Source organism: Mytilus galloprovincialis, chromosome 12, assembly GCF_965363235.1.
Source record: "Mytilus galloprovincialis chromosome 12, xbMytGall1.hap1.1, whole genome shotgun sequence".
Lineage (NCBI taxonomy): Eukaryota > Metazoa > Mollusca > Bivalvia > Mytilida > Mytilidae > Mytilus > Mytilus galloprovincialis.
This window is the reverse complement of record NC_134849.1, coordinates 63,495,711-63,519,307: the sequence shown is the minus strand read 5'-3', so window position 1 is coordinate 63,519,307 and position 23,597 is coordinate 63,495,711. Positions and strand designations below refer to the sequence as shown.

Below are 23,597 nucleotides of genomic sequence, written 5' to 3'. Positions count from 1 at the left end.
AATGATAAGCAAAACAAATGTGTCAAATATTGTTGTGTTTTGCAAACTATTTAACCAATCTATTGAAATTCAAGATTCTTATTCATATCTGGGCGTTTTAGTAATAGACTTGTCTAAGTAGTTTAACTATTGTATCACTAACATGTTAGCACTGAGGTTGTGAGTTCGAATCACACACGGGGCACGTGCACTCCGACTTCAATCTTAACTAGGATTGTTAGTTTCCCTATCGAAGTTCGCTGGGTACTCTGGCTTCCTTCTCCAATAAAATGTGACCGCCTAAAAATAACAAAATATTATTGAAAGTGGCATAAAACACCAATCATTCCATGTCATTTGGTGGAAAGTTGTCTCTTTAACATTCATACCACATCTTCTTATTTCTATATTGATAACCCTCCTTATAAAAAGAAAAACTTTTTTTTATTGACATTACAAGAAAAATTTCTTTGTAGATGTAGATTCTAACATTGCCATTTGACATTTTCCTGCCAATACACCAAATTCTGGTTCATATTCCAAATTTGTAGCTAATTCATTTCTAACTTTTCTTAGTATATCCTCTATATCCGCTTCTTTGTAGTGTTTCTTAGCAACAGATAAGAATGCTCTTATAAAATATGCCCCTTTGTAGGTATGGCGAATAGAGATATAATCTGCAAATAAAACAAACATTTAATAAGAAATAAATGTACCATTCTCATACACAAACCAATATTTAAGAGTCGTTAATATAATGTAACGTTACTTCTCCTACTGAGAGTAAATGCAAGACATGATGATACTCAAAAGATTGAATCAATCGCTGAAGTCAGCAATTCTACATGTCTTTAAAAAAAATACTTATTTAAACAAAGTAAATGGAACTAGATACCATTGAGATGGGAGCCATCTCTGTGGGCCCTGCTGTCAATAACGTGGGGTAAATAAGTTGTATGGATAATCTGATATGAAGCATTATTTGAAGTTATTACATAGTCTCATGTGTGATTTTATTCTAAGATTTTAAGTTAAAACTGATAAATATTCTCAACTTACTTTCATAGTATAATAGTGATATGACTGCATGATGTGAACTCATTGTTGACTACTCTAAGGTGACTTCTGGATATATGGATTGATGTTTGAACAATATGTTTAAAGGTGCTGCCCAATTGATATTTGTCACATATTTTTAGAATTATGCCTTCAATATATTATGACCCACCAAAAAAGAATGCCAATTAAATGTTAAAAAATTAAAAATTGCTGAGGGGCTTCAACTTTTTGAAAAATATGGATTTTACTTTAAGAAAAATATAACACGAAGAAGCAAATTATTTCTATCAGGAAAATTGTGGAATAAAATTTGTAAAAAAACTTATACACAATATTGCTTAATTAGTTTACAATTGAAGATCAGCAAAAACTTGGAAATGATCACTGTAAGGAGATCTTGCAAACAGTAATAATAATCTAGGTGATGCTCATTAGCTATTTGTCACATATTTTTAGAATTATGCCTTCAATATATTATGACCCTCCAAAAAAGAATGCTAATTAAATGTTAAAAAAATTTGATGAGGGGCTGCAACTTTTTGAAAAATATATGATTTTAATTTAAGAGAAATATAACACAAAGAAGCAAATTATTTCTATCGGGATAATTTTGTAATAAAATTTATACAAAATAGTTTACAATTGTAAATCATCAAAAATTTGGAAATGATCACTGTAAGGAGATCTTGCAAGCATCTGTTGAGAAACAGTGACACCAGAATTGATTCACAAATGGTTAAGCAGGCCTCCTAATTGATGGGTTGCTGTATTGATCACCTGTTTAAAGTGAATATGGTCCACCAATACACACATCATGACACACCCTCTGGTGTTGGTTAAAATGGATGTCAAGTATAATATTTGAAATCATAACGGTTCTCAAGATATAAAGCGGACACGATCTTCACCAGAGGACACGGGGTTGTCAACTGAAACCAAAGTTTTTTTGACCTTGACCTTTGACCTAGGAAGTTGTACATACATCATGACACGCCCTCTGGTGGTGGTTAAAATGGATGTCAAGTATAAACTTTGAAATCATAACGGTTATCTAGATATGGAGCGGGCACGATCTTCACCACAGGACACGGGGTTGTCAACTGAAACCAAAGTTTTTGACCTTGACCTTTGACCTAGGAAGTTGTACATACATCATGACACACCCTCTGGTGTTGGTTAATAAACATGTTAAGTATAAAATCATAACGGTTATCTAGATATTGAGCGGACACGATCTTCACCACAGGACACAGGGTTGTCAACTGAAACCAAAGTTTTTGACCTTGACCTTTGACCTAGGAAGTTGTACATACATCATGACACACCCTCTGGTGTTGGTTAAAATGGATGTCAAGTATAAACTTTGAACTCATACGGTTCTCAAGATATAGAGCGGACACGATCTTCACCACAGGACACAGGGTTGTCAACTGAAACCAAAGTTTTTTTACCTTGACCTTTGACCTAGGAAGTTGTACATACATCATGACACGCCCTCTGGTGGTGGTTAATAAACATGTAAAGTATAAAGTATGAAATCATAATGGTTCTCTAGATATGGAGCGGACACAAAGTTAAAGTGTTACGGACGGACGGACGGACCAGACTGATCACTATAGGACGACCCGCCTAAAGGCGGGGCCCTAATAAAATTGAACGTTACATTTTTAACATCCACAATGGATAAGAAATCAGTTCCCAGCATGAATCTGCAATGACATTTCTAATAAGCAAAAGAAATGTTGCCATTGAATATGTGTAGTCAATTGAACCTGTTATTATTTCGCCATACATTGAACTTTTTTTTTCAACAGAAAATATATTTCTATTTAGAGAAGTTTCACTGTACAAAATAATACAGTGTCAATAAATCCCATCCATATTTGAATCTAGGTAAACAATTATTGAATCTTTGACCAGATATTTTTTTAGTAAACATCATCACTGTGTTTTTCACCTTTATGAAAAAGACCAATGCAATTGTGACTAATAATTACGCTCACAAAGATGCCGAGAACAAGACTTAAAGTATCATTTGAGGCTCTTGAGCATATGTTTAATGAACTGATCAAGTTGATACGCATAGATTTCTAGTACTTCAATATATCATTTCATACCAATGGTGACCCACTCTAATATGATTTATTTGCTTTACTGGTAATGGTTCAATGTTTATCATTCATTATTAAGGACTTAACACAAGTATCACTATTAAACAGTATTTGTGATAAAAAAATGAATACTAGGTGAAATAAATCATGTTTAACGGACATACATGTATACAATATTTACTCAGTTTATACAACTGAATACAGTTGACCATCTTACCTATGATAATAATAAAATAAACATAGTTACTTAAGAAATTTTATATATTACTACTTGATGGGATTGAGTGTCCCTCATAAACGCTAAGTCTGAAAAACGTTACAAAAACAAAGTTATAGCATGGTATTTTCGTTTTTATACCATGAAATAATCTATATCTTAGTTCAGAAATACAAACAGAATCAAGAAGTCAGATGAGCCTTTTCACAAATATATGTAGATGATGTATTGATTACTAATATACTTAATATAACTTTGAATAGATAAAACAAATCAACAGTCACTGCAAAATTGCCCTCTGTTGCATATGATATAGTTTTCTTTTATTACACTGGGTATAGTAACCTTCTGTTGTATATGGTATAGTAAGCCTCTGTTGTATACGGTATATTGAGCCTCTGGTGTATACGGCATATTTAGCCTCTGTTGTATATGGTATAGTGGGCCTCTGTTGTATACGGTAAAGTGAGCCTCTGTTGTATACGGTATAGTGAGCCTCTGTTGTATACGGTATAGTGAGCCTTTATTGTATACGGTATATTGAGCCTCTATTGTATACGGTATATTGAGCCTCTGTTGTATACGGTATATTGAGCCTCTGTTGTATACGATATATTGAGCCTCTGTTGTATACGGTATAGTGAGCCTCTGTTGTGTACTGTATAGTGAGCCTCTGTTGTATATTGTATAGTGAGCCTCTGTTTTATATACTATAGTGACCTTCTGTTGTATATGGAATAGTAAGCGTCTGTTGTATACGGTATAATGAGCCTCTGTTTAGTACTGTATAGTGAGCCTCTATTGTATATTGTATAGTGAGCCTCTGTTTTATATAGTATACTTAGCCTTTGTTGTATACGGTATATTGAGCCTCCGGTGTATACGGCATATTTAGCGTCTGTTGTATATGGTATAGTGGGCCTCTGTTGTATACGATAAAGTGAGCCTCTGTTGTATACGGTATAGTGAGCCTCTGTTGTATACGGTATAGTGAGCCTCTTTTGAATACGGTATATTGAGCCTCTGTTGTATACGGTATATTGAGCCTCTGTTGTATACAGTATAGTGACCTTCTGTTGTATACGGTATAGTGAGCCTCTGTTGTGTACTGTATAGTGAGCCTCTGTTGTATATTGTATAGTGAGCCTCTGTTGTATACGGTATAGTGAGCCTCAGTTGTGTACTGTATAGTGAGCCTCTGTTTTATATTGTATAGTGAGTCTCTGTTTTATATACTATAGTGACCTTCTGTTGTATATGGTATAGTGAGCGTCTGTTGTATACGGTATAGTGAGCCTCAGTTGTGTACTGTATAGTGATCCTCTGTTTTATATTGTATAGTGAGTCTCTGTTTTATATACTATAGTGACCTTCTGTTGTATATGGTATAGTGAGCGTCTGTTGTATATAGTATAATTAGCCTTTGTTGTATATGCTTTTGTGAGCCTCTGTTGCATAAAGTGACATTCTAATGTATATGGCATAGTTACCTTCTGTAGCATAATCTATAATGAATTTCTATTGTATTTGGTTGAATGACCTTCTGTTGCAACAGATATTCTGACATTTTTTTGCATTTTTAATAATGACTTTCTATTGGATTTGATATAGACATCTTCTTTCGAAACATATACGATGACCTTCTGTTGCACATGTTAAAATTACCTTATGTTGCATATGCTATAATGGCCTCCTGTTTATATAATATATGGTTTAGTGAGCTCCTGTTGCATATAGTATAGGGACCTTCGTTTGCAACATACGAGGTGACCTTATGTTGCACATGGTGTAGTGATCTTCTGTTATAGTGACCTGCTATTGCATATGATATTATAATCTCTGCTCCATATTGTAAAGTGACCTTTTGTAGCTTATAGTTAAACAAATGTTTGTCAATTACAATGTTATGACTTTCTGTTGAAATATAGTACAAAGACCTATTGCACATCATGATTTAGTTAAACTCAGTTGTATATAGTAATATCTTGTATATCGTAATGTTAGTTCCAGAGAAGAGATGAACACATAAACTAAAAATTAATGTAAAACTTACCGGGTGTTGTGGCATATGCTACAATAACATCAGCATCTATTGGCAATTTTTGCAAAACTTCCGTTGCATCAGAACAAAATTGATCAGGTGATGAGCCAGATGGCCCGTCTTGTGTTCTAGTATATAGAACACTTAAAATATGATAGTTTTCATCAAAACTTTCATGCTTGGTAATTTGGGTTTCGCTTTTCGTGCAATCAGGAACGATAACCTTTTCTTGTTTTTGTTGTCCACGACAAGCTTGAACAAGAAATAGCTTAGGTTTCCCTGAAATAAAATTTATCAGTATAAACTACAAAAGCAAATTCGACCATTTCAAATGAAGAATGGGTCTAAATCGTTGAAAAAATCTTAATGATTTAAGGAAACTAATCAGCTCATAATTGGATACATTATCTTGGAAACCTGAAAACGAAAGATACAATACGAAATTTAAAAGAAATGTATACTTTGAGTTTCTGAATAATATTATTTCCAGTGTATATATGTTACATGCATTTTCTAAATTAAGACATTTTGTAAAAGGACTGAATTTTCAGGCAATTTACAAAATGCCTATAATTGAGAGGCATTATAAAAAGTGAAATTTTGACGCAACATTTGACAAATTGCCTGTTCAGTTTCAGGCAATTTGTAGAAGAAGGATATCTTTGACAAAATTGGACAAAAACACAATATCTTGCAAATAAAATAACTAATGGCTTCGTCGAATTAATTTATTTTCCAAAAACCATCTAGGAAGGTTTGTTTGTCATATGACATGTATGATATGTTCTTTTTTAGTGAAACTACGTAAAATATGTACTCACTTTGTAATTAAGATACCAGTAGTAAATTTATGATTATATTGTCAAAACGGAAGACGGACAAATTGTTCTGTCAAAAGAACAAAATTTATAATAGAATTTTTAGAAATTCAAGATTCAAAACAGTAAAGCGAACATATGTCGACAAAAATATATTTTTTAAATTGACTAATTTCTGTTTGCTTGCTTTCAGTTGCAAATATGTCATGCATTTTTGAGACGTGAATAATTTGGTTATAATTTTTATTGGTTATTTCTGTAGGGGTTTGACCGGGTACTGTAAAGAGACTGCTGCTTGCAATTGAAATAAAGGTATTTTGGATAGGGACAGAAAATTTCACCTGCAGAACACCTATAAATGAAAATAAAAAAGGTAGAGTTTTTAACGTGCAGAAACTGATGCATTGAAATAATACATGGTAATATACTGCATGAATGTTCCCTTTCAGAAATAATAAGAATTTTAAATTTTTACATCCACATCGAAACAAGCTCCCCTCTACAATATGGGTTTCGCCATACTAGTGGCCATCATTAAAAATATCTTTGTTTCCCCTCCCCGACTAAGGTTATCAGGGTATGGGTAGGTAGGTAGGCAAATTATTTTATTTTATTTCTTGATATAATTCTTTTATATTGAATTTTTACAAAATTCAACAGGTAAGATAAGTCAAGAAAAGTCGGGTATAACCTGTATTCAGTGTACACCCCAGTTTTCTGATGTTTAAAACAGTATACAGGGACCTCCTTTTTTCTATTCATTTTATGGTGTGAAATCTACAAAAGCACATATCCTTCATATGATCATGATGATAACACTATGTGTAATGAAAGCAAGTGTTTAATTAGTTAAAAATCAAGCTTATTTCAAGTCTAATTTGATGCATAACTCACAAAAAAACCAATTCCTGTTTACTAATTCATACCTTGATCATCAATTATGAGATGACAAAAAGATATGTTAATGACTTGGGAATTAAAATTAAATGAATAAAAATTTTCAATAGCAGTGAACATAATTCAGTTATGTTCAGTTGCACCTGGATCATGCAGCTTGGTCAATTAATTCCTAAACAAAACGTAAAACATGCCCTTTTGTAAATTTCATGCCATAAATTGAAAAAAACACATTTAAACTGGTCTTGTTTACACAAGAGGTGAAAGCAGGGAATTCACGTATCCAACATTTTCTGACTTGTGCCCAACCTGTTCGAAGTCGAAGACAAAATAGATATATTTCAAAGCACGATTCAGACCATTTTAACTCAAAGATTTTATCCTTTAAACAGGAACAGAGGTAAAAGACAAAGCCAATCAAGGTGCACTCAGTGGGTTGAAAGATGCTTCAGATTTTTTTTTATTTTAAAATATCACCCTTGCACACAACACAAATCGTGTAGCAAGGTAGTTTGTTTTCCTTGATTCCAAATCATATAGACGCTTTATTGCAACAATGCCTTGATTTAAAACGCTTGTTGATTACATCATCGGAAAGGTATTACAAAAAACCAACACACGTTTACTACAGCATCGGAAAGATATCACCAAAAACCAACATAGCAACCAAAAAAATTTGGGGAAAGAATGGCCAATACATTTTTTCGAGTCGCGGCGATTCTACCGGGTCGGTGGGAAACAAACAATATTTTATTTTTGGCCAGGCTGTGTTTTGTTGTGATGCAAATATATGGTTGGCAGTGTCATCGATACATTTTTTAATCAAGATAGCCTATTGCAAATTGTGGCTAGGATTAAATTTATGTGGTCTAGTATATGAAGTGAAAGAACATTTTGTAAAAGATTACAATTTTTTTTAATTGAATTTAAAGGGCAATAAGGGTTCTGTTGACAATTTTGGTCATATGTCTTATTTGTAGATTGTAATTTTCTGAAAGTTATTGTTCTACAGTTTATCTCTATAGGATATATGATAATATGAGAGATAAGAACCAAAAACTGCAAAACTTCCACAGTGCTTTGACAGGATAAGCAGATAAGAAGATATTCATGTGTGACGTATGTGCTTATTGCGAACCACAATGATTTAAAAAATTAAGATTTTGCCAATAAAGGTAATTAAACAGCAAAATATATCATGATTCAGGTTACTTCAAAAATGGTTGAAGTGCTAAACCAGACTTTATGGCAAACAATGTATTTACAAAAATCAGGACAAGTTCAGTTCTGTCACAATGATAAATAGTTGTAGAATATTTTGGGATAATTCAGTGAAATTTATTCATGATTATTTTAATTCTTTTTTAATTCAATTTTTTTTTAACATTTCATTCTTTAAAACAATTTAAGAAATTTTTCAAGGCATTTTGTAAAATGCCTGGAAATATTAGTCATTATGTATAATGACTGAATCTTGCAGGCATTTTAGAAAATGCCTAAAATTTTCAGGCATTGAACAAAATGCCTAAATTTAGAAAATGCCTGTAACATATAGAAATTCGTATTTTCAAACTGAGCGTATATATTGTTTGATATATAAAAAAGCAATGTACTGATAAAGCCTATAATTGGTAATATTGGAAATTTATGAAATCTATCTTATTTTATCATGTTTATATTCATGCAATTTCTAATGAGAAAATTAGAAAATATTGACTTGAGAGCAATACTAAAGCTCGGAAACGAGATGCAAAGCATGAAATCTGCTGAAGACAGGTATACTTATTTTTATAGTTTATTCTTATATTGTAGTATTATACCACTGTCCCAGGTTAGGGGAGGGTTTGAATCCCCCTTACATGTTTAATCCCGCCACATTCTGGATGTATATGTGCTTGTCCCAAGTCAGGAGCCTGTAATTCAGTAGTTTTCGTGTATGTGTTTATGTTTAAGTGTAACATATTTGTTTCTAAATCATTTTTTGTACATAAATTAGACTTTAATAGTCGTTTGAATTATTTTACATTTTCATTTCGGGGCCTTCTATAGCTGACTATGGGGTATTGTATTTGATCATGGTTAAAGGCCGTACGGTGACAAATTAGTGTTAATGACTGTGTCATTTGGTCTCTTGTGGAGAGTTGCCTCATTGGCAATCATACCACATCTTCATTTATATATATATTTTTTGCAAAAAAGCAAAGATGCCTAGTTATGTTTCTTCAAATAAAATTAGCAGAACACAAAAAATTAGAGGCTCTCAAGAGCTTGAATTGCCCACCTATTATTTGTATTTTGCTTAAATCTTTCATCAATGATAATTTTGGTTTTCAATATATATTAATGAGTGGTCTAAAAATGCCATTTAAATTTTCATTGTATCTGTCATAATTTCTTCAAATATGACAATATGGAAAAGTGGGCCTGGGTTGGTGAAAACAGTCCGTTCAAATAAGATTGTAAGATCCTTGACTTATCTTTCTTAGTTACATGAACTATTCTATGTCTTTTTTAATGTTAATTCCAGACATTTGTATTTGTTTACGGAATATATATAATACTCAAAATCATTTCCCCAAAACGTGTCTTTTTGTCCAAACGTGTCCAATTTTACCCCGTGTTGTAGTCTCTTTGACATATTCCCCATTTCCATTCTCAATTTTCTTATAATAAATCGCTGTATACTAAGGATTTTCTTATCCCAGGCATAGATTACCTTAGCCGTATTTGGAACAACTTTTTGGAATTTTGGATCCTCAATGCTCTTCAACTTTGTACTTGTTTGGCTTTATAAATATTTTGATATGAGCGTCACTGATGAGTCTTATGTAGACGAAACGCGCGTCTGGCGTACAAAATTATAATCCTGGTACCTTTGATAACTAATTATATTGACGATAGTTTGAGATGGTCATATCAAACAAATGCTTAATTAGTGTAGCTTAAACTCGTCTGCGGGTGGTTATGTAAAAACGATGCCAGAGTTTTATTTATATGCTTGAAGACCAATTGTACTGTTTTATACAAATATCCAACTACATATTTGTGTTGTCAATACAGGGTTAGAGTGAGGTCAAACGAAGGTTATTGTATAGTTGCCAATTATACATTATGACATTACAATATTAGTAACTTGAAATGGTATACAAAGTGAAGATAGATATAGGAAGATGTGGTATGAGTGCCAATGAGACAACTCTCATCCAAATAGCAATTTATAAAAGTAAATCTTTATAGGCCAAGGTACGGCCTTTAACATGGAGCCTTTTCTCACACCGAACAGCAAGCTATAAGGGGCCCAAAAAATTACTAGTGTAAAACAATTCAACCGGGAAAATCAACGGTCTATAGTCACCGTCACGTTAAATTGGCACAATTTTTTAAATATCAGCCGCATTCCCTCGAGCTGATATTTTTTTCAATCTGCAGAAGAAAAATCCTGTCAAAATATCCTCTACTGACCTAGCTTTTATTGTGTTTGCACTATATAATCCTGACCATCACATTTTTCAAGATTATTTACATTGAAATAACGCCATCTTGGTATCTATGTGGATCCCTTATTTACATAACATTCGTTACTCTCCGGTAATATTCTTTTCATTGATGATACAATTACCCGCTCTTTTTGAGTAGGGATGATGAAAAGCTGCGAAAGACACGAGAAAATAGACAGCACGTGGAACTCCACGGCATCACTTCAGGTAATAACGATGTCGGATTCCACCATACAAAATAATCTTGGATTACGTGAAAGTCGGGATTATACAGTGCAAACACAATAAAAGTTTGGACAGTAGTTAATTTTTGGCATTATATTTGATTCCCTTAATTGTAAACCGTTATCTCGAATGAATGCGGTTGTTAGTTTATTTTTTTTTCAACCGAAAACATGGTACCAATTTAACATGATGGCGACTATAATCTATATAAAAACGAGATACGAGAAACAAGTATTAACTAAATAAATAGACGACAACTACTTTAAATCAGATTCCTGACTTAGGACAGGTGCAAACCTTTGCAGCCGGATTAAACGTTTTGATGGTATCAAACCTTCTCCTGTTCTTAATCAATAGTAGAACATGACAGCATAGAAAAACACACTATATAATTTCATTTGGAAGCTTAACGCAATCAAAAAACGCAAATTAGCACACAAAGAACGAAAAAATTTGGTCTGCAATACCTGAATGCAAATACTTAGTTAATAAAAAATAAAAGGGATAAATAATTTATGTCAAAAGTAAAAGTTCAAGTATGAAATATAGAATAGTCCATATACATGTATCTAACAGTAAATACTAGTCTAAAACAAAGTTAATGCCATTTTATCCAAACAGTGTAAGCAAATACACGAAATCTGATATAAAATAAAGCATGTGTTCATCAACCAAGATACGATTCCGATGTCATTATCAATCATGTCTGTAGGAAAATAACAAAGAGTTTTGTTAATTGATGATTTTCACATACATTATGTTAAAACCCTACCATTGAATTTTCCATCAGGCTTGTTTTTGAATGGCCTTTGTATCTCTTTCACAGTTATCCGTTTTGATTCATCAAGAGTTTGAATTCCGTTCTGAAAAAAATAATGTAACTAAATTACTAGGATATGCGTACTTAGAACAGCAAGTGCTAAAACAAATGAATACATCAGAAACAGTTTTCGAGTCAATTTTGAGTTTTTAAATTATTTATATTTGGGGAAAACTGATGATTTTTAATTTTAGTTTCTTGTAACAATTTGGAGTTTAGTATGGCGTTCATTATCACTGAACTAGTACATATATTTGTTTAGGGACAGCTGAAGGACGCCTCCGGGTGCGGGAATTTCTCGCTGCACTGAAGACCTGTTGGTGACCTTCTGCTGTTGACTGTTCTTAGTCGGGTTGTTGACTCTTTGACACATTCCCCATTACCATTCTCATTTTTATTTCAAAGCGTTGAATAACAGTTTACAGTACACTTTTAGATATTGATTTAAATTTGAGTAGATTATACTAAACTTGTGTGTTTATATATTGAAGTATATCATTGAACCAACATATACACCAACATTTACGACAAAAGAGACGGTTTTTTGTTCCCTATTGTTAGAATTAGTTTTTGGACTGTGATATTCCTTTTGCACCATCTTACATTATTTATATACATAAAAACTCGTTCGCTATACACGTGTCTGTTGTGACGTTTCGGGTTTCTATGAATGTAACCCATGCATTACTGGTAAATTATTAGGTCTAGGATTTCTGTCGATACCTGGTTATATTTTTCTCTTATTGTTTGTGACGTCTTTACACTAAATCAATTAGATTTTGGATGTGTACTGAATGATATTATTCTTAGATGCATTCATTTTTCATTATTTGTGATTGGCTTTGTATTAGCTGTCAGTGGTTGCGATTACTCTCATAACGGTACCCGTATTTTCTTTTTGTTGTTGAAATGTATCCGTCCACGTCCACTCTGGTTTTGTTAGATATATTTATATTATGTATTCATCTGATGACTTTCCATCTTATTTTCATAAATTGTTCTAATGTTGTTCTGCTACACCAATGTTATATGTTGGGTTGACGATTTCAAATCAGTTTAATCCCGCCACATTCTGTATGTGCCTGATCGAAGACAGGAGTATATACCTCAGTGGTTGTTGTTTGTTGCTGTGTTACATATTTGTTATTCGTTCATTATGTTGTACATAAATACGGCCGCTTGTTTTCTCGTTTGAATTATTTTTACATTTGTCATTTTGGGGCCTTTCATAGCTGACTAGGTGGTATGGGCTTTTACTGTTGAATTATGTACGGTGACTTACAGTTTTTAATTTCTGTGTCATTTTTCTCAAGTTGTCTCATTGACAATCATATCACATCTTCTTATTCTTATATACATTTCTTTCAAGTTGCAATTTGCATTTCAATCAAATTATGTTCACTGCAATTTCGTTAAACAGAAAAGAATAAGCAAACTTAAAAAGTGTTATTCTTATAGTATTTAAAGTGGTATTTTCAATTATAGTCTTTTGTAAAAACCATCTTCAAGTTTAGATGAAGTGTGTTCCTATTCATTAAATATTTGGACAATATTGAATACAATACCTCATCTCCATGACTCATTACTACACAGATAAAGGAATGGTAAGCATTCGCATTCTGTGTCAAGTTGTCTTTTTCAAAATTCTGGAGATATATCTGTAAATCCGTCTTTGTCATGTCTGATTGACATTCAACTTGGTATTCTAATTCATCTCTAAAGAAAACTGTCAGGTTTTTGACATCTATTTCAGAACCTGAATCAAAAGGATGTATTTAGAAAAGAAAATCTAATAAAAAAGCAAATGAATATCATCTATTCATAAACACATATCAAGAAAAAAGGGGAAATAATGTTCCACTGCCAGACACATTCCTAGAACATCTTTAGAAATACACTCAATACCAAATTTTTGAAGCTTGGAACATGAACGATCGGCCCCTCAAGACAACACGAGTTAAACAGTACAGACAAACTGTTAAAGCCAGCTCTGCCTGAAATGATATACCCTGATTAATTTCTTTTAGACAGCTTAAAACATATAAGTCATCATAGCAAATTATATCAAATCCTAAATACAAGCTCTCATTACAAAGAATGATATACAATAAAAGGCAAAGCAAAGGAAAATGTGACATGGGTATGTTTATTTTATGTCTTATCATTGCGGTTTACTTTTGGGGTGATAAAATACTACACATTGAGACAGTGCAGAGTTCAGATGTAATTTAATAATCCAACTTCCATATTGATCATGAATTATTTCAGCTTGATTTGATGAACATTTTTTTTTCACATCACAAATAAACGGGAAATATTTATTTATCAAAGTTTTGTTTGGTCCAAAAATAAGGTCAGCAAATCCCATGATCAATAAATGAATGTTTTGAACTATAAACCAAATAGGTGCAGCGTATGTGTACATGGATTCCAACATGCAAGTTATCAATCGACTTGATCATTATCCTGCATTTAGATAATGTTCAATGGCTTTTGTTTTTTTTATTTTATAGTGTGAGGTATGCATCAGAGACAGCAAAAATGCTGGCCCATCAAATGTTCTGGAAAACACCATATTGTCGGATAAAAGAAACCAGTAAAATTAATCAGGTTCACAAACGTCATTCATAAAAAAAATCAAATTATACAAGCTTTCAGCAAAACACTTCAATATTTTTTTTGAAATTTATCATTTTCATGAAAGGTTACGGTTTTACTTGACAACGACAAGATCTCAAACATAGTATTTCCGAACCCACTGAATATGATAGCAAAGACCAAATAACAATCTTATTATTTTTCAATTTAACCACAACATTTCACAACTCAGTTTAATATATATAATTCGTCTGAATAACATCCCAACAATGTTAGATCAGTAAATTTACGGATGCAAATGTTTGTTCTTCTCTAGACGGGATTGGTATTCATTCTACTGAGATATCGTGGCACTAAATCACCTTGCATAATGCTCGGCGCGCTAAATTTAAAAAAAAAAATCAAGCTTTCGGTGGCCGAGTGTTACATTTTCTTGACAGTTTTTATCTTGTTTCATAACATAGTAGATATGATATGTAAGCCGCGAAGCTAGAATATTACAGATCAGCTGAATTATTATGAATGTATCTTATCATACTCATGTTTTTGTTTCACTATGTGAATTTTACTTACTGTAAACCAACTTATTTTCGCGGATACTTTATTTCGCGTTTCGCCTTTACTAGCTCTTTTCACGACCGTTTAATTTTGCGATTTTCAAATTTGTTTATGTAGTTGAACAACGAATAAGCCATGTTTTACATATTCGCGACGATTCATATTTGCGTTAATTTCCTACTCGCGAAAGTCGCAAAAATAAATCGCTCGCGTAAAAAGGTTGGTTTACAGTATTGCTTATTGGAACATATCTCTGACCTTATTAACATTCTCCCAGTGAATACTCATTATATTACATTATCAACAGTCATGACCGTACCAATTTATCTGCACCAGATATATATTACCTTGTCTCTCATTTGGTTTGCCACTAAACAAGAAGTTAACAATCAGGACTAGTCCCTTCTGTCCGGGTTTCTTCTGATAGACATCCTGTAAAATGTCATTATTGTAATGAGTTGTATATTTGCAGTATAAATACATTTCAAAATACAGATGGATGACTTTTTTATGGGAATTTTCGTCAAATGTTTTATGTTTAAACAGGTTCAGACCAAGCGAGCCATGAGAACTCGTTGGTATTCTTCTAAGAACATGCTCTTGGAAATTTTAAGTGACAGTCAATTTTCGTTTGCACACTGTCAGTTAATATTTAGCACCAATCGAGACAATAAATATAGATCACATATTGTTTATAATATCAAGGATACAAATTTGACAACGAAAAATCTGTATTAATAAAATGAGGCCAAGTTCAGGTTAACATTGTCTGACGGTCATGTAGACATTGGAAGAACCTCTATATCAAATGTAGTTATCCTATGACTCATAAGTTAGAAATTCTTTCAAATGTATAAAATTATATTTTATACATTTGAAAATGCCTGTACCAAGTTAGAAACATGACAGTTGCTATCTATTCGTTTGATGTGTTTTATCATTTGATTTTGGCCTTCGATTAGGGACTTTCCATTTTGAATTTTCCTCGGAGTTCAGTATTTTTGTGATTTTACTTTTTAGTACTTTCTACATTATCTCTCCATGCCACTGTTGCTTCTGAAAAAAACACGCACTTGTGTCATTGTTTATATCCAAAAGAAAAAGTCTCACATTTTAATTATTCACTTACAAATGGTTCTTCACTTTCTGTATCTAACCATTCACCATTGCACTTGTGGGTTGATGTACATGGTACACAGTAATATTCTGTTATCTTCTTTTTACCAAACTTATTTGATCCTTCTACCGAGTCTGGTTTTGTAAGGCCACATTCCCACCTTTTCTCAAAGCTGACATTTGTCATCTTAAATCTAGTTCTTATAATTTTGTTTATTTCATCGGTTACAAAGTCCACAATGGGTTTGTACATACCTCTCTTGATACTAGCACTTTCCGCAAATTCCCAAATCTGAATCTGAATCGAATTTGGACGTGTTGTTACTAGTAATTTACTTAATTTTGTTGTCTCCTGTAATTCGAAGACAGCAACCCCTTTAAAAAGGGCAATTACCCTTTCGGCTTGTTCTGTGTTTTGTCCTATTACTTGTTTTGTGACACCTACTTCCGCAAGTTCGTATTTTCGACACAGTGAAGCAATTAAGTGATTCATTAGATTTGGTGGTAAAAATCTAAACTCAAAACAGAACCAAGTGGACTTTTTACAGTTATAATCTGTCACATTGAACAGTTCATAAATGTCACATTTGGGTTTTGCTTTAATCATGCACGGCACATAATAACAAGCATTTTCAACAGCAGAATGCCAGTCTGATTTGGTTGGACGTATAATGATATCAAATTTCTCCATTACATTTAGGATATGGTCCATGTTGTTTTTTAACAAAATGTTTTCTTTTTCGTCTAATAGATCTTCCAAAACCAGCCTATGCAATTTTCCTTTAGAGTGAAAGTCGTACCATCTTTTTTGATTCTTTATGCTGACACTTTGAAAACCCTTTGCAGTCACAATACTTTTAAACGCATCAGATAACCATTGTGTATCTAAAATAATATAATCTGGAAGATCTTCAAAGAAAACTAAAGCTCTGATTTCGTGATGGAATTTCAAGAACAAAATTAGTTCCTCGTTATTCAACGGCTTTGTTGTTTTTGTAGAGATTTGTTTTAGTTCCTGAAAGGTTATAATTGGTAACTCCTTCTTTCTCTGTTGAAGACATTTTTCTAGCTGAATAAATTTTAAAGGATACTTTGTATTCCATGTTCTCATTTGTCGGGCTAAACTTAAGATGTATTGTCGTATTGGCTGAAACACACTGTCATCATCAGTTGTATTGGAAATGAACACGTCATGCCTTACATGCCGAAGTTCATCTTCAGTCATATTTTTAGTATACTTTAAGATGTTTTCTTTGCATGAAGTTTTAATCTAGAAAAAATAAATATTTCTTTTTCTGCTTATTTTTTTTTGTTCGCTGGACAAATACGTTTAAACCATTGAAAATCATTAAGACTTCATGTTATAATAATTATTTTGAATGGTTTGAAAATCTGTTAGGGTAAATTCTACTTTGCCTTGAAAATTTATTTATAATATGATGACTTATGTTATTTGCTTCCGTTAACATGCAGTAGACAAATATGATATGATTTTTTTTTTGCAAAATACCAAAAACAAATGGGTTAACATCGAGATAAGAAGTGCTTTATACAAATTCTATACCTTTCCAGACTCTGAGGTCACAGCATCTTTCCAAGTGCCAACAATAACTACTGGTGGATCAAGATCGTCTGGTGTTGTCTTGCTGTCATCAGAACTGTATTTGTCGTCTTCCAGTCTACTGTAGCAATGTATTGAATCCATCCATAGTTTGAATAAATCTATAAAGAAATAAACCATTTTTTTTTCTAAAAATGCAATGAAGATTTTTGATTCAGTGGTTAAAAAAAGATGAAATAATTACAGCTAAACAGCAGTCAACAACGCATAAAATGACAAGATAATTTTTCATAGATACCGATGATATGTTTCCATAGGACTGTTCAAATACATAGTTGATTGCTTTTCACTATTATTTTATGTAAAAGATGGACAGAAGATACCTGAGATACTTAAACTCATCTGTCGAAAATAAACAGATAATGCCATGGCAATAATAGAAAAAAGACCAATGGACAAACAATAGTTTACAAAACACAACATAGAAAATCGTAGACTCGAGAAACACAAACCCCACGAAAAACTTAGGATACTCATTGTTGCTTAGAGAGGGTAAGCAAATCCTGATCCACTTGTGGCACCCGTCGTGATGTATGTACAAATCAGTACAGTACGAAACTAAAATCTGGTATCTAACTTGACAGGAATTAACATTTGCATGTATCATTCATAAAAAAGTTATCTCATGAATAATTATAAATACTGTTTTTTTCTTACCTACTCCAATTCAACTAATGGAGTTATTTTTTTCTTTTTAACACACAAATTTATCTCTTATCTGAGATGTGTGATAGTAGATCTTAAATATTCGTTTTCGTCAGCAATATTTATAAACTTCAAGGTGTAATAAGTCATTTAAAAACATCTTTTGCCAGTTTCATGCATGGTATTCTGAACAATTCTCGGTCAAGTGAAAATGACGGCTTGATCGTGTAACTACACGTACCTTGTGCTTCTTTGTCTTGAGCTTCATTAAGTTTTGCAACAACCAGATAAATTGAATAAGGAGACAAAAAGGTCTGATGTGTATGGTAAAACTCTTCATCTCCGGCAAAATCCCACAGCAACAATGTGGCAAAGTCGTTTTTGTTATATGAATGTACTTTAGATTTAAGCATGGTCTGAATATCTCTATATGTTTGTTCTAATAATAGATTTGGCTGTAGATCATACGATACGAGAAATGGTTCCTCATCCTCATTAGCATCATCATCACTAAAATCATCATCACCAAAATCAGCATCCCCATATACTATACGAGATGTAACCAAAGGTTTAGTTGCTACAGGAGGTGCCCATGGTCCTCCTTCTTTTACTGCTCTGTCAACGCCCTCTTCACCTTGGCTCTTTAATGTTTTATCAAACGATTGTATAAGTCTTTCATTAAGGTCAGTTTCTTTAATGTTACCTGTCATAAAATAATAAAAATACAAAATTTATAGTTATTTGTTTAATTTTGATTAAATCGACGATAAATTGTAAATATCAATTAGATTATAATTCACGTAAGAATTGAATGCTTCTTTTTGTAACTTCATTGGGTTGTTAAAAGCTAGTCCGAAGTACATTTTTCCAAAACGGTTGGCACGGTCAACGCTTTTTATCAAGTTTTTATTTAATTTACCTGTGTACTTTATTGTGGGACCTCTTGTCATCATGAATGACAAACTTTATTTTTATTTTATTTATGAAGTTGATTAAGGAATAACGCGAGACTGCAGTGTAGCCAATCAGAATGACGTATTATAATGAAACATACATCTAATGTAATTATATCGAAATAAAAAAAATGTATTAATATTCCTTATAAAGATACTGCAGTGGATTTTCTGATGTGAAGCAAAGATTACACGTCTGCAAAAAAGTACATTTTTTCTTTGACTTAATATTAGCAGAAAAGTTTAACAATGTAATAAAAAAAAAACCCACAATCATTGTTTTCCAAATTCATTTAATGTTAGTGTTCATGAAATACAAATTTTAAAATTACAGCTATATTTTTAACTGTCCTTCGACGTAATTCAATTTTGTTTATAGTAAAATGAATTCAACAATTGTAATATAACGATTATAACGGCAAAAAGGGCCGTATGATTGGCTTTAATTGATTATAGTCACTTGAATTGGATCTTGGTGGAAAGTCGTCTCATTGACAATCATACCACATCTAATTATCTGTATATGCATTCTATCTATATGATACAGGAGGGTGTTTACCGACTTTTATTACCCATTGGGGTCTCAGTTGGTAGGTTTTTTGATAAATTCAACAATTATTACCGTTTAATTGATTTTCTGTGAGCCTCGTTAAATTTTTAAATTTACTACTGAAATTTATTACTGTTAAATTGTTCCTTTTAAAATTGTTATACGATGATGACTGATGTACCCATATTCTGACTATTTTATTTATTGTGTCTGTTTAGTTAACGCATCAATGTAAATATAACGGAAATAGACGAGACTGTCATCAAAGTGAGAGGGTTAGCGCTATAAGACCAGGTTTAATCCACCATTTTCTACATTTGAAAATGCCTGTACCAAGTGAGGAATATGACAGTTCTTGTCCATTCGTTTTTGATGCGTTTTGTTATTTGATTTTTCCGTGTGATTATGGACTTTCCGAATTGATTTTCCTCTAAGTTCAGTATTTTTGTTATTTTACTTTTTATTCATAATACTTTACTTTAGACATATAGTACAAATGTAAGTTACCTATAGCTAATGTCTTATGCATTCTTTTGATCAGTGATGTCCATTTGGAACATCTTTATGATTCTTTATATCACAACAATATAATGGTGAGTAGCAACCTCCGCAATTTAATTTCATCTATAGCAGTTGAACCACAAAACCCAGACTTTGCTCACGATGAAAATATTTTACATTTAGGGATAACATATTTCCTACTGAATCTTGATACGCAAAGAGAAGTACCTCGTTGTTAGACAGGGATAAATTGATGACGTCTGTTGATGAAAAATCTCGGTACGTTTATGTTTTTCATTGTGAAAACGTTCTTTCCACAAGTATAATGAACTATATGAGGAAAAATACACTACTTATAACAGATATTCAAGACTAAAATTTTGGTAGATTGAACATTTGTTAACTTTAATTTGGCGAAGATAACTTGTACTGATTCCATTAAAACTAATGATTTTGTTTTCAAATTTGGTAAAATGACGTCTTTGGGTGATGCTTTTTCATCATATATCAGGAGAAGATTAGACATTGTACGATGGTAGTTATAATTAGTTAAATGACATGTATTCAATTGTTTTCAATTGTTTTATGCTGGTATATTATTTTTGATATTTAATTTTAGGACAAAGGTCATATATTTCATTTATTAACTTGCTAAAATGTATATGGTATAGTTCTATGAGGGATTAAATTTCGTTGTTTTTGAGTATTTGTTTCGAACAAAAAATATAAACATGTCGAACGTTCATTTCTCATCAATGTATGTCCAATGTGAACACATTGTATTAATTTTGAATATATATCAGTTTAATTTGAATACATCTGAAGTTAACCGATCTAACTTTAAATGTGATAAAATATTGGGCACTTGTATACGTATGGCGGCAAAATTACATGTGCATTTTATTACAAATTGACGACCTACATGAAACTGCAGAAAACGTTAGGAGTAGCAGTATCAATATTTTAACTGGTATTTCGAGTACAACAATAACTTCATCTATACCTTTTGACAAAAGCGTGTTTGAACACATTAATTTCATTGATTAAATATTTATATTGCTACTTTTTGTACACATATAACGGGGTAAAAAGGTTCAGCCCGATAAGTTGAAAATTCATTGGTAATATTTGGTGCTTGAATTAGTTGTAATGTATGTAAGTTTTTTTTTATACTTAAAACAAAATGTTACTTTTGTTATTAGTTACATTTATAAAAAGAAAGAATAATAAGCGGAAAAAAATCTTTATTGATCAGTCTATTCTTTAACATAGTAGAACATCCTAAACGTTGATATTGAATAATGAAGTTGATTAATATTGGTAGTGATCATCACATTTCATAAACCTCATACCTTGATGTTTTCGTAAGTTTAACGTATTGGTTAACATAAAAGTGCTGAAATAAGAGGATATCACAAAAATAAGATTAGCTTTGTTTGGAAGGGTATAATTTGGTGACGGTTCTTTCTCAAGGGCAAGCATACCACATCTTCATTTTTACATTTTGGTGTTCTGAAAGAAAAGTAAATGGGATGTTATTGAAATCCTTTTATACCACCATTTTCTACATTTGAAAATGCCTGTAGCAAGTCAGGAATATGACAATTCTTGTCCATCGTTTTTTATGTGTTTTGTCATTTGATTTTGCCATGTGATTAGGGACTTTTCGATTTGATTTTCCTCTGAGTTCAGTATGTTTGTGATTTAACTTTTTATAGCAAATGCCCTCCCTCACCGGCCCACAAATTGAATTATGTTAACATGTCTAAATAATTTCAATCATTATTTCTGTACTAGAAAATATGAGGAAAGCGGAATTTAACATTTCTGGAGCAAAGTTTTGTGTTTGAATATTTTTATGTTATAAATAACGTTCTTTAGATGGTCCTTTTGATTTGTTAGACAGTTTTGAAAAAAAAGCTTTATACACTTACACACAATCTTATGAAACAAAAGAAAGTCCATTCTAATTGAATGATCGTTCAATAAATTTTAAATGCATACTATTTGTTTCAATTAATATAAAGCTTTCTTTTCTTAAGAGAAAGGTTAGTATATTAGACATACCAGTTGAAAATGAATCAGGCCGTAATTTTTCTCCTCGATAACGATTTTGTATGTTTCATAATTGAGGAGAATAAACAGATTGCAGGTTTTCATACGGGCACTAATTCTCTCACTAATATAGCAGAGTTGTTTCGGGATTTTTAGCAAAAGCTGATCATCGCTAAATTAAGAAACAAACCCGTCTGAATTCCATTTAACTGATACATTCAACAACATATATACTAAGTCTTGCAAATATTTTGATGATATGTTTCGTTTTGTAATCAAAAATTCTCTAAAGATACTGCTAAAATTTACCCAAACTCACTTTAAATAACTCAAATATTAACAACAAAATGGAACATTATTCCATTCATAAATATCTAGAACTTTTCTGTTATAGAGAATAATAAATGTTAAAAGTTTAAATATCTTACCATCCAATATATTCCAAATGCCTGCATCAGTGTTTGCGTCACATCTGATTCTATGGATTTCAATTCCATTAGTACTGGTCACCTCTGGTATTTCGCTCTTGTCGACTCCAAACAATCTCTTCACTAAAGATGTTTTCCCAGAACCTTTTTTTCCCACAATGACTAATCGAATATCCCTTTTTTCCTCAAAACCTGACTCAAGTAAATTTAGGTACAAGGGGACAGATTTTTTGTCAGACATCAGTTTGATTTCAATCGGAACTACGTCATCTACAAAGAATATATAATTTATAGATATTGAAATAATTTCATAAAGAACAAAGCTAAATCGATAAAGTAATATTTTCATGAAGGCGCAGTTCATAACTCAGTGATATATAAGCATTTGATTATTTCTCTTTATTTTAAATTCATATTTATAGAACCGTATCTAATTCGCCTTTTCATAATCTAAAGGATTATTGGTAATCTCATAGGTCGTACACCAAAATAAAAATAACGTTACGTCACTGGTTGAATTTCTATTGTTTATCACGTTATAAACCAACAGAACGTTTTAGTGTACGCTTTTCGAAATATTAACCAGAATGCATTAGATTCTGAAACAGCGAATTGTGTAGCCATTAAAAACACAAACATTAAAGAAAGGATAAAATACTAGTGAGTGAAACCACTACCTGTAAATGTCGATTGCATCTGTATATAGGTTTCCTGTTTATCTTCTGGTTTATCATCATCAGCCTTTTTTGACATGATAGACTACAAACAAAAATTATCAAGAGATCTATAAAGGAAAAGACGGCCCTTGTTTCTAATTGTTTTTCTCTATCTAGATTTTTCAAACTGAATTTATCTTATAACCATATATCAGATGACGTACAATAAAATAGAAATCATATTTTTACAAA

The 23,597-nt window shown here is 32.0% G+C and overlaps 1 protein-coding gene across 1 annotated transcript; it reads right to left on the bottom strand.

The window, feature by feature from the left end:
* Positions 1-401: 401 nt before the first annotated feature.
* On the bottom strand, positions 402-23,444 carry LOC143055700 (uncharacterized). The gene is made up of 10 exons (XM_076228858.1): positions 23,367-23,444; positions 22,690-22,959; positions 18,444-18,905; positions 17,501-17,658; positions 15,950-17,206; positions 15,168-15,252; positions 13,230-13,420; positions 11,617-11,707; positions 5,420-5,686; positions 402-656 (listed from the first exon to the last, which is right to left on the bottom strand). The coding sequence occupies exons 1-10, from the start codon at positions 23,440-23,442 to the stop codon at positions 433-435; spliced, it is 3,081 nt and encodes a 1,026-aa protein (XP_076084973.1). The 5' UTR covers positions 23,443-23,444; the 3' UTR covers positions 402-432.
* Between the last annotated feature and the right edge of the window lie 153 nt (positions 23,445-23,597).

Coding starts and splice junctions, on each gene's coding strand:
- LOC143055700 (XM_076228858.1), bottom strand. CDS start 23,442: ATGTCAAAAAAGGCTGATGATGATAAACCAGAAGATAAACAGGAAACC. Junction 18,906..22,689: donor CATTTGGAATATATTGGATG/GTAAGATATTTA, acceptor ATTTTATGACAG/GTAACATTAAAGAAACTGAC. Junction 13,421..15,167: donor CAAACCAAATGAGAGACAAG/GTAATATATATC, acceptor CTTTTGATTCAG/GTTCTGAAATAGATGTCAAA.